The sequence below is a fragment of the Camelus dromedarius genome, chromosome 10 (assembly GCF_036321535.1).
Source record: "Camelus dromedarius isolate mCamDro1 chromosome 10, mCamDro1.pat, whole genome shotgun sequence".
In the NCBI taxonomy this organism is placed as follows: domain Eukaryota; kingdom Metazoa; phylum Chordata; class Mammalia; order Artiodactyla; family Camelidae; genus Camelus; species Camelus dromedarius.
This window is the reverse complement of record NC_087445.1, coordinates 19,450,994-19,471,930: the sequence shown is the minus strand read 5'-3', so window position 1 is coordinate 19,471,930 and position 20,937 is coordinate 19,450,994. Positions and strand designations below refer to the sequence as shown.

The following is a 20,937-nucleotide window of genomic DNA, read 5'->3' as shown; positions in this document are numbered from 1 at the left end:
ATTCTTCTGGCAAACCGTTCTTTGGAATCATTTTCTTCTGAGAGTTGAAAAGCATTTTTCTTAAAGATGCTGCCAGCTCTAAAAACAACCTTTCTGATCTCTTCAAAAGCCAAGTTCTACTTTTAATAGTGCTGTGTACTTTTGGTTTAAAAGAAAAAAGTGACAGAGAAGGAACCACATCCAAAATGGTAAGTTTACTCCACTCACACCTCAAGCTGTACATAATGATTTCACACAGTACATATGAAGAAGGGATCAATTTTTCCCTCAAAAATAGAACATACACATCTACACTGCATACATAATGTTTAAGCGCAAGGAACACAGCACCCCGCCTTTCATACCAAACCTAGTCAAAAAAAAAAAAGGTTATATGAAGAGACACAATCATGAACATAAGATTTCTAGTAGACACCAAAAGCAAAGGCGACAAAAGCAAAAATGAACAAGTGGGACTACATCAAACTAAAAAGCTTCTGCACAGCAAAGGAAACCATCAACAAAATGAAAAGGCAACCTATGGAATGGGAGAAAATATTTGCAAATCATATATCTAATAAAAGAGTAATATACAAAATATATAAAGAACTCATGCAACTCAACAAAAACAAACAATATGATTAAAAACGGGCAGAGAATCCAAATAGATATTTTTCCAAAGAAGGTATACAGATGGTCAACAGTTATATGAAAAGGTACTGGACATCATTAATCATCAGAGAAAGGCAAATCAAAATAAGACATTACCTTACACCTATTACAATGGCTATCATCAAAAAGACAGGAGATGGTAAGTTCTGGGGAGAATGTGGAGAGGAGGGAAGCCCTGTGCACTGTTGGCAGGATTGTGAATTCCACAGTGAAACCGCTATGGAAAACAATATGGAGGTTCCTCAAAAAATTAAAAATAGAATCACATATGATCCAGCAATCACACTTACGGGTATACATCCAAAGGACGTGAAAACAGTATGTTGAAGATATATCTGCATTCTCACACTCATTCCAGTATTATTTACAATAGCCAATGTATGAAAACAACCTAAGTGTCCATCAACAGATGCATGGATAAAGAAAATGATGGAATATTATTCAGTCTTGAGAAGGAAGGACATCCTGCCATTTGCAACAAAAAACATGGATGAACCTTGAGGACACAAAGCTAAGTGAAATAAGTTAGACAAACTATGATATTATCTGAAAAAGCTAAACTCATAGAAACAGAGACTAGAATGGTAGTTACCAAGGGCTAGAGGGTGGGAGAGATGAGGAGTTGTAGGTCACAGAATACAAACCTCCAGTTATAAGATGAATACGTTCTGGGGATCTAATGTACAGCACGGTGATTACAGTTAATAATAGTGAATTATATACTTGAAAGTCGCTAAGAGAGTAGGTCTTAAATGTTCTCACCACAAAAGAGAAACAGTAATTATGTGACGTGATGCAGGTATTAGCTAAGTTATGGTGATAATAATTCTGCAACATACAAGTATATCAAACCAACATGTTGTAAACCTCAGTTATATGTCAATGACAGCTTCCCAGAGCTGAAAAAAAATTTTTTCTAACAAAATCAAAATGGCTCATAAGTTAGTTAACACCATGCATGATAAGTTGCAAAAATATTAAGACAAGAATAAATGTTAAAATGTCAGGTAAACATAATACAAGGTATCTAAAAACTAGGCAAGACAAAAAATGCTTAGTAGTCTAGATTCTCCTATTTCCATAAAAGACAATTTTAATCTTCCCATGTGAAATGGACAGGATCTATGGGATACTAGTATTTCAAAAGAATTTTTAAATTTAAATTTTACTACAAAATTTACTATAGTCAGGCACTTAAAGAGCTTATGTCAAATACCTGGTGTGCTTGAATATCTCACATTTCAACTTATTATTGTAGAGTTGTCAAGACACAATCTACATCTAACAGGAAAAAACCACGCAGGCTTCAAATAGCACTTAAAGAAACACAAAGAAGGAAAGTTAGAAGTCAGGGAGGATAATTCTGAGATAAAGGCTGAGTGGAGCAAAAGACACAAATCTACTAGAGACCTTATCAGGATGCAGGGCCGCACTCTGCTGCATTATCACTGACCTGTAACCTCTTCCCTAGCTCACAAACAACCCTGGAGTACTCTGGGACTAAGTGGATGTTTTAAAAAGTCCTTGTGTCATATTTACTTTTTCCGACGACCCTTATCAGAAGCCTGATGTACTCAAGCTCCGTAATTCACACGCTCCAATTACCTACCTAACCACACACCAGAGAGGAATCATCAGAGGCACAAAATGTCACCCTCATAAAAAGAAAAATAATGGGAGCAACTAGGATTTAACATGGACAGGTTCATTTCTTAAGGGCACAGCCATAGGTAAGGAGGATCAACACTGCGCTCTTGGTAACTGTAAGAAGAATAAAATAGGGTTTTTTTTTAAATCCTTAATAAATATATAATAAATCCCTAACTTTAAAATGACTTGTATTACAAAAGCCCCTTTCTTCATAAAGACACATTTTCCCATAAAATACTAGAAATGGTAGTTAATTTCCAAAGCTGGCCCATCAGTATCTGTTTAACTCAAAATCTACTGACATACAATATAGTGTGGAATGAAATGTGATAAAAGCACTTGTAACGCTTCAAATGCACATGCGTGGTTCAGCTGAGCAGAACAGGAGCTTGGCAAATTAAATCTCCAAAAAATGGATCCCAGGGGCTACACATAACCCGGGATGTTCACACAATTATGTACATACGGGCGCTTTTCTTTTGAGAGGGTCCACAGCGTTCCTGAGGTTCTCAAAGTGGTCATCCATAACCCCATAAAGGGAAAGGACATCTGTATGATATAAAATTCAGTTCTTTCCTACAAAGCCCTCAGGGAGACTTTATTAGTGAAATGAGACATCTTGAGAAGTTATGGTCTACACATGCTTCCATATAATGAGAAGCTCATGGTTGCACAACTATCAAAAATGTTCCAATAAAACTAAGCGAAGGAAATCCTAGAGTAAAGGATACATTGCAACATTTTATGGGGTCTGAACTGCCCACATATGATCACACAGGAAGTTCATTTGAAGTAGAGGCTGATGGTCCTAGCAATCCCCATGTAAAGTAGATTTCGACCCATTAATAGTGTTTGTACAGCTGACTTAGCTGCAAACAAACATTCTATGTGTTTTATGTTTGTGAGAAATTCCACTTAAAAATCTTTCTCCATCCTAGCCAATTTGCATGGACAAAAATTTACCATATTACGTTAATCGTTCTCTTAAAAATAAAAATCCATCTTTTACTACACATAATTCAAACAAAAATGTGCTTTTAAATGACCCAAACATGTCATCTAAATGAGTACGCTTTTTCTATTAATTTTGACCAAGAAAATTTGGACAATAACTCCTCTATCATTTTTAACCTAACTTTCAACTTTACCCAAAAGTTTCTATATACTGATATATCAAAGTTCAAGCATTGTTCTTTCCTGAATTGAGAATGGTTTGGGATTATGGTAGAAATATATTTGAACTGCACGGACTATAAGGCTGTTCTAACCAACAATGCAATTTCAGACTCAGACCTACTTAAAATATTGTCTGCTTATCTCTTCTTTTCAAACCATGAGTCTACAACTAATGCATTAAGGTGCTTCATTTTATTTACCTCTCTCAAAACATAATTATACTTCTAGACACACTAGCAAATTCTTTTTTTATGGGCAGGCTTTAAACAAGATGGTGCCACTTACCCCTCCTGCCTTCAGCAACTTTCTTCTAAACTCCTCTGTTGGGTTGTTGAAAGTTAGCTTTTCACAGCGGAGGTGATTCACTGGTGGATGGCCTTCAAGATGCAGGAATAAGTCATAATCAAAGCGAACTTTCTTAGGTTCTTCCTAAAGGTTAAAAAAAAGAAAGAAAGAAAACAGAGAGGTAGGCATAAAAAGGAGTTTAAAAAAGCAAAGGTTTACTCCTGTTAAGGATGAGAAAAGACCTAGACATCTAACAGCTATGCTGTCTGAAAAGTACTGGGGAAAAAAATTATCATGGAATTATCTACAAAGCAAAACGGAAACATCTGAAAAATTAGTTTCTTGTGTTAGAGGAAAACCAAAAAGAATAAACTTACTATCTTTCTTATAACTGCTGTAGTGGTATGACTCCACCACCACAGTCACACAACTAGAAACCTAAGACACCCCTGAAGCCACTCCGTCCCCTTCCCACTCTACCTCCCTAAACCCATCATCAACAGCTGCCATTTTCTCTTGTAAATATTTCTGAACAAGGCCTCTAATCCACACTGCCAAGCTCTCACTCACTGTGCAAGTCACTATGAACTCCTTTCTCTAACAGGTCTTCCTACTTCAGGACAGATTATTTTCAATCCCTCCTTCATTCAAGCCTCAAAATTACCCATATGAAACAAAAATCTAGCCATTTTCATGGCTTGGTTAAAATTTTAACAAGTTTCCAATGCAGTGAGGATAAAAATCTGAGCTCACCTAAATGCCACACAGGACTTGCATAATCCAGCTCTTGGTTCCGTATTTCACTACATGCCTTCCACCCATTTGATGGTCCAGCAACACACTGCTGTTCATTGCTCCCAGTGTTTACTCATTCTAGGTTAACGGGGTTGCGCCCTTGCTTTGTGTTACCACCTCCCTTGCCCACCTCCATTCCTCTACCTTCTGCTTTACCTAGATAAATTTTTCTCATCCCTCTCCATTCAGTTTTCACTTGGGGGAAGACTTCCTTGAACACCAACCCCAACTGCCTCTCCTCTGTTTCGTGCGCATCTCTCTTCTATTCTTGCCACATCTTAGGAGAATCATCTTTTTATTATCTCCCTTTATCTTGCTAAATCTTAAGATTCTTGAAAGTAGGAACAATGGTTGAATCATCATTGTATCCTCAACAACTAGTTTAGTGCCCTGTGCATAGTAGAAATGTAATAAATGTCTGTGAAATGACTGAAAGAATGGCACTTTTCTGGAGGACAAAACAGCATCTTATCCATGAGGACACAGTAATTATAATTCCATGATACTCGAGTTCTACTCTCCAGCCATTTCTTTAGCTGGCTAAACATCTAAACCTCTCTACGGACAGATTCTTAGGCATCTAAGGTGAAATGAAGACTGAGAATAATAACAAAAATATGTGCTTTAACATTTATCTCATTTAATTCTCATGGCTCTCCTTTGAGTCAGCTGCGAGCTCTGTTGTGCAGATGAGGAAATTAAAGCACTTAGAATTTATTACTTTATATAAAAACTCCTTGGGTATTATAGATATTAACCATCTCTGTGAAATGTTACAATTTTTTCATTTGTCATTAGCTCTGCCATTTTACATTTTTTAATAATGGCTATTTATGTTTTTTAATAATAGCTTCATTGAGAAATAATTCACATACTGTAAAATTCACCCATTTAGACTATAATATTTAGTGGTTTTTAGTATTTTCACAGAGTTATGAAACTATCACCACCATCTAATTTCAGAACATTTTCATCATGCCAGAAAGATATCTCAAATTCTTTAGTAGTCATTACCCAGTCCCCCAGATTCCACGTCCCCTGGCTTGACTAATCTATTTCTGTTTCTATGGAGTTGCCTATTCTGGACATTTCATATAAATACATGAACATACATAAAATGCATACACAATATGTGACCTTTCATGATTGGCTTCTTTTACTCGGCATGATGTTTTGCAGGTTCATCCATTTGTAGCATGTGTGAGTACTTAGGTCCTTTTTATGGTTAAATAATAATCCATTATATGGGTATACCAGGTTTTCTTCATCCATTTGTTGGTAAATCGAAATGTGGGTTGTTTCCACTTTTGGCTATTGTGAATAATGCTGCTGTGAACATTTGTGTACAACCTCTGTATGGACATATGTTTTCATTTCTCTTGGGTATACACCTCAGAGTGAAATTTCTAGGTCAAATGGTAACTCTATGTTGAATACTTTTAGGAACTGCCTTACTGTTTTCAAGAATGGCTGCACCATTTTAAACTTCCACTAGCAATGCATGAGGTGTTTATGGTTTTTTAATATACAAATTTTTTAATTACACAGTCCATAAAGCAATATTTTTCCTTTTTTAAAAAAGAATGTGTTCTGTTACTAACACGTGATGAAACAAAGTGATCGGAACCCAGATTTTCTGACTCAAAAGTCTTAGCACCTGAAACTGTCAAGATGTAGGCATGACCTACTACAAATTCATGGTTTTCACCTCTTCATTGAAACTTCCCCAAATCATAGTCTCCACTCATTCACTCACTACCTCTCACTTCTATTACCAATCTCGCATGAAACTGGCCCCTTCTCTCCTTGATCAAGATGGCAGTCTCCCCTGGTTTTCCTCACATTTACTGGCATACCTTCTTAGTTTTCTTCACAGGCTTCCCTTCTTTCTTCATTGACTAGTAAGTATCCTTTATCTTTCTGCAAAGTTCCCCAGGGAGATGACACCCATTCACGGGGACTTAGTTCCTCCTAATGACAGCAGCTCCCCTATCTTTACTCCCAGCCCTGCTCCCAGTTGACTGCCACAGGCTTGTGATCCACAGGTTAAGCACACCTTCACCAGGGTGACCACAGTGCCATCAGATTCCTGCATTATCTAAAAGTGAAGGTATCTTCATGTGTCATTTCTTCTCTACACCCTATTGTGGCAAACAGAAATCTTCATTGCTTGCCAAGGCTAAAATACACAAAAATCATCCCTAACTCTTCCTTCTCCCTCACTCAGCACAGTCAAATTGTCTCTGAGTTCTAGTTAGCATTCCTCCTTAGGGCTCTCAAACCTATGCCCTTTTCTCTTGTCACCACAAGCCCTGCCTTAGCTTAGACCTTCAGCTTTCCTCATCTGATCACCTCCCTGTCTTTGAACTTACCCGACTCCACCTCCCACAATGGTAAGGGACTCATCTTCTAACATAAAAATCAGATGACATCTTTCCATTGATATAGAAGCCTTTAACGACTCATCGTTTTCTACAGGATAAAACCCCACTTCCTGGTAACAACCAGTATAGTCTTTTTAATATCTTTCTTGCATTTCCTTTGTTCTCTTACTATACCCTGTCCTTCCTTCAACAAGGTTGGAGAATTTGCTGCTCCCAGTGCTTCATATTAGCGCATTCATTTTGCCTTTCACATAAGGTGCTCCCCATGCCTAAATGCCTTCCCTACTGGCACACCACCCTCCTTACCTGGTTAATGCAAACTCATCACTCAAGACCTAGTTAAAGCATGAACTTCTCTGGAAAGTCTTCCTAACCCTCCCAACCCCTTCCAAATTAGATATCCTTGTATATTAGTCCTTTATTTATATAATTATCACATTGAATTATGATCATTGTTTTTCCTTACTTGCCTTTCCTCTGAATTGTAAAATAGTCAATACAACCTTAGAATTAATTTAAAAAATAAGAAGGGCCATTTTCTATCTTACAATTGGGAGTGTAAATTGGTCAAGCCTTTGGGAAGACAAATTTTTGGCATTATCTATCAATATATTAAAGACTTGTGATATTTAACCCAGTAATTCTACTTCTAATAATGTCTTCCACAGAAATACTCAAATACATGTGCAGAGGTATATATAGATAGATAGCTATAGATATAAAATAAAATGTTCATAGTAGCATTGTTTATAATAGCAAAAAAAAAAAAAAAAAAAGGATGATCTGCACGTAAATATGTCATTCCTATGGAATACCACACAGATATTTTAAAATACTGACTGGGAAAGGCATATTGCTAAGTGAATTAAAGGCAAGTCATAGAAACATTAAAATATGACGTATTATGCCCTTGCCAGTCTCTACATTGACATACTTTTTATCTGTGCAAATGCGCGGGGGAACACCTGTAAAGGCTATACCAAATAGTTAACAAAGATTAAGTGAAGTAAAGGAGTAACTCCTAAGTTTTATTCCACACATTTCTACTAGGAGTATACTCCTGCATACTTTCTAAAGAGAAAGATACATTGATGAATATAATTAATTACCAGCATTAAAAGAATGAGGTAGTAACATCACTTCATAGTTCAGATGAGTTAAAACAAAAAAAGCCCGTCGCTTTTCAGTAAAACTAAGGCTAAGGGCCGCAAAAAAAGTGACTCTCTTTGGATGGATCCTGAGTGCGATTTTCTTTTAAAGATTTCTTTTTTTAGTAAATACAAAGTACCCAAAAGTTTGTATTGTGGCCAAGTGAGTATCTTTCTTAGAGGGCTGACATCAGTATTATGTCTATTTATGCTCCTCAGAAAAGATTCTTCTTCAATGTTCAAACAAGGAGGCATGCATTTCTTCTCCAAACAAAACAAACACATTTCATAGAGGTGGAAATCTGGTTTTGGCAACATCAAATTACCCCTCTCAATCTGCTTCACTCCTTGACATTGACTCATGTGCTTTTCCTGAGGAAAGAATGGAAGAGAGAGGCATGGGGTCCTTTCAAACCTGAAGTGCTACAGTCAATTACGGTACAGAGGGCCCGGTACAGAGGGCCTAGTGGTTTAGAGTTTCTGAAACACAGGATTCTCACATTGAATACAAACGCAAAATAAGACAAAATAAACATCCATGGGCTCAAAGGAAGCACTGACATTCCACCATGCCTCTTGACTCTGACCTCTCACTTCAGTGAGCAAAACTGAAGACAAGCTTATTGCAAGCAAGATGGACCAGGGACACAGTGATACACTTAATACGCAGCTTCTTCCAACATCAGGTGGAAGTCTTTTTTGCTGCCTTTCTCTCCTCTCCTAAGAAAAGTTTAAATAACACAATTTCTTAAGCCATTATTATAATGGATGTCCTTTCTTCAAGACAGAGTTGAGTAAACTACAGGGATAAATAAAATGATATATACTCAAATGAAATGAACATTCTGGAGCAACAGCCTAGACCTATTAAATTTTTGCCCATGGATCATTTCAGTAGGAGGGGAAACAAGAAATATATCCTGCTTAGAGATCCAGACTTGAATAGAGCAAAAATTTGGTTTCTAAAACACTCTTAAGAAGATAAATCCAAAGAGATAACAAAGCAATAATTTTAATTAAAAAATGAGTAACATACAGAAAAGGACTTAAAATACTACCCATATACCTTCCACTCAGTTTCAACAGATGTTAACACTTTCACCATGTTTACTTTACCTTTTTCTTTAAACAAATAAAATGTCATAAATATAAGCCTCTCCATCTCTCCTCCCCCAGTAAGCCATGTCCTGTGCTGTCCATTCAACTCATGCTCTTGCATTGCATATGTATGTTTCTGTAACCTCACTTATACTTGGCTTCAGTGCTTCCTAAAAACATACGTAAGTGATATCATAACCATATACATATACTTCCATAACATTGAAGTCGCTATTTTTGTTTTTGAGACTTTTCCGTCTTGCTACATTAACTGCCATGTAGCATTCTGTTCATTATTCACCCACCAGTAACTGAGCCACATCTCTACAATTAGGTGTATCCTACTTTTTCATACTACAAACACGGAAATATGTTTCGTGGTGCATCTGTGAAAAAAAGCAATAATTACTTAAGTATAAAATCTTACAGAAAATCTAAAACTAGAAAATAGAAATGAACTCATCTGGACACTGAGTATCTATAAACGGTGTTCAGACAAACTGTCTACTTTACAATGGCCCCAAAGGAATAACTGTTTTCCATCTCAAGTGCTTCTTTCTTCCCACATATTTTAAGAAATCAAATTCCTCACAAAGTGAATAAATAATATGTCTTTCAGTCATAAGAATTACTACCCAAAGTGCCAAGAAGACCGACTTTGTGTGTGTGCGCACATAACGCACTGCCTCTTCATCCTTCATTTACTCCCTTTTTAAATCTGGTGGATGAGAAGATCCCAGTTATTTCTGTAAAGAAGGGAATTGGGAAATTCAGAAAATATATTTCTCTGCTGCACCAAGAGCTTGTAAAAGTGACCAAAAAAGTTAAAAACAAAGTAAGAGAGAAGATACTTTACTGCAGCATTATTACCAAGCTGAAGCCTTTGTACCTTCCTACTTTGCTGCTAGAAATAGTACAATTATTTTGGAAAACAGTTTGACAGTTACTCAGAAAGTTAAACACAGAGTTACTACATGACTCAACAATTCCATCTAGGTAAATACCCAGGAGGTTGAAAACATTATATCCACATGAAAACTTGTATATGAATGTTCATAGCAGCATTATTCATGGTAGCTAGAGGTGGAAACAACTCAAATGTCCATCAAGTTAAGAATAAACAAACATGTGTGGTGCATTTACAGAATGGAGTATTATTCAGTTATTAAAATAATAAATATTGATACACCCCATACCATGGAAAAATCTTGAAAACATACTAAAGGAAAAAAGCCAGACACAAAAGGGTACATACTATATAATTCCATTTATATGAAGTGACCAGAAAAGGAAATTATATAGAGAAAGGGAATAGATTAATCATTGCCAGGGGCTGGGAGAGAAAGGAATGAGGAGTGGTTGGTACTGGGGACAGGTTTTCTTTATGGGGTGATGAAAATGTCCTAGAATTAAACAGTGGTGATGGCTGCCCAATATACTAAAACCCACAGTTGTACACTTGTAAAGGATGAATTTTATGATGTGTAAATTATAATTTGAGATATATCTCAGCTTTTTTTTTAAATGAAGGAGAAAAGAAAGCTAGAAACTAATTTCTTAAGGGAAATCTTGAAATGAAAAAAAAATCAATACATCAATGTGTAAGCATATCCTACGAGCAGAAGTAGATGCATCTCAGCAAATTCTGATTTGATGAAAAACATGTGCACATTTCAGTGACATTACCACTGAGAACGGTGATCATTCTGGAACACAGTTACTGCTTCTAAGGCAGAGAAGTTAAGAGAATTCCCAATGGAGAGAAAGATCTAGATCAAGAATCTTGTTTTAACACTTTCCAACTGTGTGTGGCCTTGGACAAGCCATGCAACCTTCCCATGACTCAGTTTCCTTCCCTACAGAGTAGGAATAGTAGGACTTACCTCTCCAAAGTTCTTATAAACCGACTACATAAAGCAACATACGTAAAGGGCTTAGCTGACTGCCAAAGACGAAGTAAGCATTCAAATATTTAACTACACCGAAATAGGTTACCATCAAATATGATCTCCAAATATAAATATAAAGAAAAAACAATTAACGGGGGTATCATGTTTGTAGGGAGGCCACATAGCAGGAATGTGGTGCGTGAGGAAACAGGCTTGAAAAAAATAAGAAATATGTATGGAAAATAAAATCTATCCCTGCCATCCACACATTCCAGCTTTTCAGGATAGTTTTATTATAGTTTAATTAAAAGTGAAGCATCTCTTAATCATAAAGAGATTTTGGATGAATTGAATGCTGGGCCTTCTATACACTGAAGGAGAAGAATATTCTAAATCAACTATACTTCAATTAAAAAACAAAAGAAAAATGAAAAAAGCCAGTGGGACACTGTTCCAGGGGAGGATACTGATCACTAAAGAGTGGCTTATCAGGGGTTCTCAGGCTTGGTGGTGCATCAGGATCACCTAGAAGGCTGGTAACCATGCAGATTCCCAGGCCCCAGGCCCAGGGATTCTGATTGGGTGGATCTGGGATAGAGTCTGAGAACCTCATTTCTAACCAGTTCGTGGTTGAGGCTGAAGTTGCCGGTCCAGGGACCAGACCTGATAGAGCACTGGCTTGGATAACGCAACACTCTAGTTGCTCAGTTCCTTTTTTAAAAAAAAAAATGTAAATCAGCTCACTCTGGGGCAAGTTTTAGGAACTATGATTACTTTGGAATAAAAGGAAGAAACAGGGTGATTGTAAAAGTAACAGCTAACATTTACTAAGTGCATACTTCCATACGAAACATTATTTTAAATTCTGTACAGAGATCTATTTGCTCTAATCCTCCCAGCCACCTTATGAAGTCAATACTCTGACCCTATCCCCATTTCATAAATAAGGAAAGTGAGCCCCACAGAGGTTGAGCAATTTGTCCAATATTATATAGTCTGTGGGCTTTGCCACATATGAACTTTTGAAAATTTTTGAATCTAGTAGAATCCATAATATCTCAGGTTGATGTAACTGTATAGGTGTCATGTGCGTCCATCAGCTAAAAATAAATGAAAGATTAGTCTTTGTAAGTCTCAAAATTCTAGAAGTGTAAAAGTGAGAAAAAGGTCATTTCCTGAAAAGCCATAACTTCTCTTTTCTATTTTATAAACATTTATTAATCTTTCATTTCAAAATGATAATCACTCTTCTCCTAAAAGAAACATTCAATAAATTTCACATAATCTGACTTCACAGAATTGAAATTATCTTTTTCTAGCCACTTCCTCTGTAATCAAGGATAACAGCAGCCAAAATTCCCAGAAGAAAAGTTTAACTTTTATTTTAAAATCATCTAGTGATAGAAGTGCTTATGAATCAAAACTATTTTAAACATCATTTGGTTAATGGAGGGTCTTCTAGTCAAAGATTAATGGGTAAAGATTACATACCTTGTTTTTAAAATAAACCTCAATTGGCAAAATGAAACCAGCATACCCAGATTCTTCTACTTTGTAAGGTGGATCTTTGCACACTGCAATATTAAAAAAAGAAAATAGGTGAGATGAGAATAACAGGCAAAAAGACATTCTTCTTTCCTTTAAAAAAAGAAAAAAAATCCCATTCTACCATCTACATCATTCTCAATTTTCACAGCCCCCTGCCCAACTGACTCTCTGATCTATCCTTTATTTCTTGTTTAGAATCTACAATAATAATTTTCCCTGCGTAAATCAAACACGGAGGTTCTTCATTCAAATCTGGATGGAGGCCAGCTCATCACAGTCAACCATAATCACGGATGACTTGACTTCTGTTGCTATCACCCTGCCGTAACGCTTTAGGGAGACCGAGGACAGCTCCTTAGGGACCAAAAGCTTGGAAACAACTGTAAGTTTCCTAACAAATGTATTAACTATGTCTGGTCTTGGATGTAAATCACTCCACCCCTAAATCCCTCAGTTCTCGGACATATCCTAATTTCCACACCAAAAGGTGGCAGGACCACCCTCCTTTTCTTAAATCCCCAAACTGGAGTCATCCAATGTTACTGGTGTTCATGAAGACTCACTAACCCTCAACTGCCTCCCCAGAAGAATAGTTATTGAAATATTAGTATATATACAAACACTTCAAACCTATTCGTATCATAAGAATACATAAGAAACAATAAGGCTTTTGTATTTCTTATGGAGGAAGACAAGACCACCCAGGTAAGCTCTTGGGAAACGAGAGAGACCCTAAGAAGCTAAATAAGATTTCATCCTACTAAAATTTCCACTAAATCAAAATCAGTCACAAGACAACTGCAACTATTCTAGTTAAGACGGCATTTTGGTCTTATCACAAAAAAGTGAAAATGTGCATGTTGAACATCAAAGCCATATACCACATACCCTGGTAGCCCAAGTTCTCTTCAGCAGGGCTCTGGTCTACTGTTTCAACCTTCCTCCTTCTGTCACCCACCAAACCTCCTCTATTTCACTCAACTGCATCAATTCCCCCAAAATATGCCCAGTATTTCCTACCTATGCTCTGTCCTCTTTCCTCCCATCACACCTTGATGCTAACTCTTAGTATTCACTGCTAGTTCAAATCCCAACTTCTTCACAAAGCCTTTCGAGACCACAAAGCACTATCACTGCTTCTCCTTTTACCCTCCCAAAGCACTAACTGTCTGAATCACTGACTGAACACTCAGTAGACTTCCTTACGCTCATATACGCAGGATTCTCATCTCCATTTCCTCTCTTTTCTCAATGGCAGAAACATTTACTTAGGGACATAGAGAACGTCAAGGGCCCGGGCACAGGTGGGTGCCAATCCGGGGTCTACCGCAGACTGGCCAGGCTACCTCTGGAAAGTTACTGCAAGTTACCTCAGCCTCCTCTTCTGGACAGTATGAGGAGTAAGAAGGATGACATATGTGAAAGACACAGCACAGGTCCTAGCACACGTAGTTCTCCAGAAATGCCTGAAAGGAGGCAGGAAATCTAACCTTTAAAATACCCAATTGTCATGTAACCTTTTCGGATGAAAATATCAGGGAGGAAGCAAGCAGAGAGCCCTGAATTTGGCTTAGGAGACTCAGTTAGACAGCCCTGGACTAAGGATCCTCTAGGCAGCTCCATTTCCATTCCCTTTAAAAGAAAGAACACCATCTACACATTGTAAGCATGGCTGTCAATATTCAAGAAGATTATATATGTGAGGAAATAGAAGTGTGAGGCATTTTTCATGCAGAGGATGATGGTGATGTACCTAAAAACTGGTTAGACAGTCTGTGAATACAAACACGATTACAAAGATTGAAGACAAGATTTTAATATTTGGCAGTCTCCGTTAGCCCACCTTAGGAAAATTTCCCCAAAATGACGTCAGAAGAAGTAAACGATGAATGAGGCATCTCACCCGACCTTACAAGTTTCTCTAATAAAAAACGAAAAAGCCAAAGGACTCAGAGAGTGACTTCAGCCCTGCATCCACTGACCACTTACCAACCTAACATGAATATTCAAATACCCTGAACAGTGGAGGCGGCGGCGTATGCCACTAAACGCCCAGAGAATCCCTCACCCCGCCCCAGCCAGAAAGCTAGTGTTACACCCAGGACACCGCCAGGCTGCAGAGGACCCTTTCAGAACAGCAGTTTCAGTGTCCAGGTTGCTTGGGATTAATCATGCCGATGTCATCTGAAGGAAGTTTATTCTGTGAGCTGCTGTACGTGCCAGAGAAGTTATAGCTGTTCCTCTTTACACCCTTTTGTATAATTCATTTTCTCTATTCTGCATGCAAATTGCTCCTATTATAGGAAACAGCTGTTCGTGAGCACATCTTATAGTTGAAGGCCTTAGATTTTTTTCCACCCTCTAAAGGAAATGATCTGCTATGTATTAATATTCCACAGAAGTCTGGTTTTATAAGAAGCTGTTTGCCAACTCATACCTCAATTATTTTTAAATGCAGTATTTTCATAAATAACACTGAACAATGTCTGCTGAGCACCCGGAGTTCTTAATTTGAAGCAAACAATAGAAACTTTTTCTTCACAACAAACACGACAAAACATCAATAGCAATGCAAACACAAACTTACAACTCTAAACTGAAAGAAAAAAAAAAAAGTCACATTAGGGGAAGTAGTTTGTTTATTTATGCAAGTGCCTTATAATCCGAATCATTAGCATGAGTTTCTAACCCTAAGGAACTATTACACAGAACCTCAGAATCGATGGTAATAAAAGGCCAAATGTCAGGAGTTATTGAAGGGATACCCATTTTTAGGTAACAATAAAATGGGAGGATTCATATTCATTCTCTAAACTATGCATATTAATGCAGCAGAAATCACGGGAAGCTCTTATTCCTGTCAAAATCCAGCCAAGACGTTGGCTCTCTTAGAACATCTCCCTGTTTCTCTTCCAAGCTTCTCTCATTTCACTTATCAGGCTATCTGATAACATGCACTCACCTCCCAAACTCCTCCCTAGACTGAGTGCCTTGAGGTCAGCAACCCCATCATCATTCATCTCTCTCACACAGGAGCACTAACAACGAGCCAAATAATAGGTGTTCAACACATGCTTGTTGAATTGAATTTTTAAAGATTCGTGCTACTCTTTCCTGATCTACCATTGCTGAAGAAGCTGCTTTCCAGAAGCAGCAACGAGTTGATAATAACCAGTCAAATTCTTCTCCCAGCTCCCTACAATCAACTTACACTTTAAAAGATTGAGTCTTCTCTTAAAAGCTGAGTAGCTAATGTGGAGCTGGTTCTAATTCTGACAGTACCAAATTTCAAGAAATTGAGTTAACACACTGGGCCAGAAGATCCCCAACGTCATTTCAAAACTAACATTATATAGCCATAAATAACATTTCCCTTTTCCTCTCCTTCCGCACATTATTACCCATGTACCCCAAACTCTTCTGTGCAAGTAACTGCATGCATCATGCAGATCTACCAGCACAAAACACCCAAAATTCAGGCCTGAGAGGAAGAGACCAAAGTTTTCATAAATAATGAGTAACTGAGCTGTTTTCCCTAAAATAGCTTTTCAAAATAACAGACACAATATAGACCCATATATATAATATTTAGTACGATGTTACCTGACTACATTGACTTAATTAAATTAATCCATTTAATTTTTAAGTTGAGTGGAAAATGTACACAAGGAAGAAAAACACATGAAAAAGAAAAAAAGGTTATGACTTGGTTAGCCTGGAGTAAGTCAAATCCTTACTTATAACCTGAGATTTTTAATTTTTAATATTCTTCCTTTAGGAGAAAAGGGCTTGAAAATGAGCTATGCTTGGTACAGAAAAATAAACAAATAAGTGAATGTGTGCTTATATAATAAGCTATATATACAATAAGTAAATTTATTAAAAGATCTCATTTTTAGCACAAAAAACAAGCAAACAAACTTTCCCAGATCCACGAGACCCACATTTAAGCTTTAGAAAATATCACTGGGCAACAGTATTTTCCCTAATCCTTCTGAAAATAGCTGGCAGATTTCTCTCCAGAGCTTCTCTCCAGTCTGCTTGCTTAGCCACTACAATTTATGCCCATATGAATAATTTTGTTAAGGACATGGCCCAGTTGTCCATTGATAGTTATTTGTTTTACTTCATTTACCGTGGAGAGTTCTTCAGGAAGGAAACACACCAAACTCTCCCTGTATATAGACTAATTATTACCATGGCTTTGTGCCAAATGTCCTTCCAGCTTCAGCATTTTGGACTCCTCCTCTTGCTTCAGTTCCACCACATCAGAGCCCCTAAGAAAAGTGAAGCAGGGTACCTCACGGCCATCTCACTGCCCTCAGCTGCTGGGTGCGAGTGTCCAAAGTCCAGGGCTAACATCTAGCAGTCTGGGCATTGCACTGTCACTGAATATGGCCAAGCCTTAACACTCCTGACATTTCGAAAACAACAAAAATCAACAGTTGGATTTTATTTTTGTTTTCATAAGGGCATGCATGCACACACACACAGATTCTGCCATTGCCTCTATTCAGCCCACTTCAAAACAGGTATTTCCAAGTAACAAAAAAAATGGCTTCCCTCTTTGTGTCACTTCCTTATTTCCTTGGAAAAGGATTCAAGATAACATCAGGCAGTTTTTGAATTGTATTGTTGAGTTGTTTTTACCTTGTTGACATTCTTTTTTAAATCAAATGCAATTGTGAAAATCTAACTGCTTCCTATGCAATAAAGGACTGTGGCCACACAAGATAACTGACCTAATAACTTTCATAAAGTTATAAAGAAACAAACTAGATGTAGTTAGCTAGCTGGGCAGACTGGGCAGATGTGAAACACAGGTCTGCCTCCTCAGAATTCACCACTCAAGGACCAATTCAAATAGTTCCTCCTCCGGTGAGCTTCCTGCCAACACATCAAAACAAACATGGCGGTGCCCCTCCTCTGGGTTCAACTTTTTATCTCACTGATCCTATTAGCTAATCCTAATATATATGCTAGTATCAAGCCCCATCCTCACCCTAGTTTAATTCTGCACTTTCCAAAGGCTAAGGTGTGTGTCTCCGGCCCTTTTTCGTCTCTGAACCCAGTCCACCACTTATGAAATCGAGTAGAATTAATGAAACGTAACTTTAGTATGACCTCAAAGGAAGAGATGGAACAAGCCTGGTAGTTGAGAAGAAGGATGGCAAACAGAGGTATGAGTAAAAACATTAGGAAAGTAACAGCACAATGGAGCAGTCAGTATAAGAAGAAACACTGAAAATGATGGGAAAAAAACCAGATAATACTGATAAAGTTTACACTTCTACAGAGAACTCACACCATACACACTCAGAAATTCATGTCCAGACTCCAAGAGGGTAAAAATGGATTATATATATAGAAGAGAAATTATTAATTTTGAATGTTACAGAAAGCTTCTAGATTTGGAGAAAGAGTTCAAGACTCGAAATCAGCTATGTTCTATGTTGAAAAAATCTTGATGATACATAGAAATGACTTCATTGGTTAGTAACTTGGCATCTTTACTTATAGACTCAGAATGCCTCTCTCTTCAGAGGGGGAAAAGAAGAAAGGATTTTTTTCTTAACGTATGCACATTTTCAGCTTTCAGAGGAGTTGCATCACTAGCCCATACAGCTTGAGGGTTAAGTCAGTGCACTTCATCTTGAGAAAATATAACCACGATGTTAAAACAAGACCACCTCCATAATCATTTCTCCAAGGGACATATAACAAATAAGCCAATGAAATACAGAAACTGCCCAAAACTAGATAGCATTATGAATTACTAGGGAATACTAAATATAAGTCTTCATGCCTCCATCTTTCTCTAGAAGTGATAGCACTGCCACCAACTCATCCCAAGTTCCCTCGGCATAACTCAGTATGTGGCATTGCCTCAAATGACTGGCCTAGCGAAAATATATGTTCAGGCTAATGTGGTAAGAAATAGCAAAACTGTACCTTCAGAGAAGGTTCAAGCTAGAGACAGACCTAATTCTTTTACTGAGAATTATTAAATGGAAAAATCTTGAGATTTCTATTTCAAGGAGACCATCATTCTTAAAAAGTTAAACCTTGGGCAAAGTAGTTTTCAGAATACTGTATTTCAAACGGTCCATCTGGAAAAGCAACATTAGCTACACGGAAAATGATCTTCTAGGGTAGTAACTAAGAACCTCCCAATATTTGGCAGGAGCATCTTCATTTCAATGTGTACCACTACATTAAAAAAAAAAAAACAAAAACAAAAAAACAGCTAGTCATGAGAACGTTTGGTGGGAATGTAAATTGGTGCAGCTACTGTGGAAAACAGTATGCAGGTTCCTCAAAAAACCAAAAACAGAACCACCATATGATCCTGCAATTACACTCCTGGGTATACATCCAAAGAAAATGAAAACACTAATTGGAAAAACTACATGCTCACCAATGTTCACAGCAGCATTATTTACAACAGCTAAGATATGGAAGCAACTTAAGTGTCCATCAACAGAAGAATGGATAAGAAAGATGGAATACTACTCAGCCGTAAAAAGAATGAAATTTTGCCATTTGCAACAACATGGATGGAACTGGAGGGTATTATCCTTAGTGAAATAAGTCAGACAGAGAATGACAAATATCATAAGTTACCCCTTATATGTAGAATCTAAAAAATAAAATAAAACAAATGAATAGAACAAAACAGAAACAGACTCACAGTTACAGAGAACAAACTAGTAGCTACCAATGGGAAGAGAGAAGGGGGAAGGGGAAAGATAAAGGTAGGGGATTAAGAGGTACCAATTACTATGTACAAAATAAATGTATGTGTAAAAACTACAGGGAAATATTCTACAGCACAAAGAAATAGAGCCAATATTTTATAATAACTTTAAGTAGACTATATTCCATAAAAATTTTGAATCACTATGTTGTACACCTGAAACTAACATTGCTTTTCATTAGTTAATCAAATATATAAAGAGCCATCGAAGAATCTCACTTCCTAAAATAATCACCTCATAATTTCTGAATGTAGCAGAAGTCGACAACCCTTGGGACAGCCCTCTGGCATCAAAGTTATACCTGTCAAGTTTCACATTTATCCCTGCTATCACTAAGATTGATACTACTTTTTATTTAGAAGAAAAAAAGGAATGCAATCTCTTTATTTATAAAATTTTTCTATTTTCTCCTTAATATTAATTGATTTTCCTCAATACTATGAGCCTAATTAATTCAATTCACAGGCACTCTAACATCACGGGGCTACAAAGATAAGGTGGAGACCAGCTCTCAAGCAGATGACAGTCTAGCCAGAGACACGGTCCTCTAAGTGCAAGTTCTACTCTAAGGACTGGAGATACAGCGATAAACACAGCTGACGTGGTCCCCACGCTATTCACCTTATGTCCACGGTTGGGAGGAAGGGAGGGCCGGGAGGAGAGAGCAAAGCAAACATGTCCAAGAAACTATCCAGAAAGTATTGAGTAGTAAGGGCTACCGTGAAAAATAAAGACGGCTGATGTGAGGAAAACGAGGAGATCCTCTTTATTTTAGATTGCGAGTCCCTTCCTAAGAAGGTGACATTTAAGCTGAGACCTGAAAGGGAAAAAAAGGGGAGCAGGGCGCATGTTGGCCAGAGAGGAAAAGGGTACTTCTTATGTTGCTGACAGAGCATGGTGGGTAAGCGACCTAAAGAAAGCCTGTCTTTGTACCCGCCTCCCAGGCTGCCGCCCCTCACTCCTTCCTCAATGTTCTCTCCCATCCTGAATTCACCATTTAACACCCGCACAGGTTTGGCTATTATGATATCACAATCTCATTTCTCAAATCTTAACTTCTCCTCATGTTACTAACTCCCAAGAAAGCAATACACGTACTTATAAAATCTTCATCATGGTTCTTCATGATGAAGGTTTTATAGGTAGATATAGTTCTTAGGACTATTATAACCTAATCTTAAGTAAGTCTGCCCCTTAAAATAGAGTTCCTAAACACAATACAGAAGCAAGTGTCCGGACTAAGGAGCATCAGCCACAAAAAAAAAAGGGGTTGATTTTAAGTGCAATTTGAGAAAAAGAAAGATTACAACTGTAAAGTTATCTACTCAAGGGGAGGGGAATAGTTATGCAAAGGGAAAAACCACATGGATCAAGAAGGAAGGGAAGAATACAAGAATGATGACATTCAAAATATTAGAATACAGAAGTTACTATCTTCTCACAAATGACATTCGTATTAGAGGGATATTTTTCAATTTAATTTGTTTCTTTTAACAAGTGCACAGGGCATAAGAGCCACTTTTAATGTGGTACACCCATCTTCTGCAGAGCATTC

The 20,937-nt window shown here is 37.5% G+C and overlaps 1 protein-coding gene across 3 annotated transcripts in view; it reads right to left on the bottom strand.

Moving 5' to 3' along the window:
* The window catches only part of MLLT3 (MLLT3 super elongation complex subunit), a 240,987-nt gene that overhangs the window by 94,079 nt on the left and 125,971 nt on the right, over positions 1 to 20,937 (bottom strand). For all 3 annotated transcript variants that reach the window (XM_031449634.2, XM_031449637.2, XM_064490170.1), the window contains 2 exons: positions 12,568 to 12,650; positions 3,763 to 3,906 (listed from right to left, as the gene is read on the bottom strand). In XM_031449634.2, the coding sequence (XP_031305494.2) occupies positions 3,763 to 3,906; positions 12,568 to 12,650 (227 nt within the window). The remainder of the gene's footprint in view (positions 1 to 3,762; positions 3,907 to 12,567; positions 12,651 to 20,937) is intronic.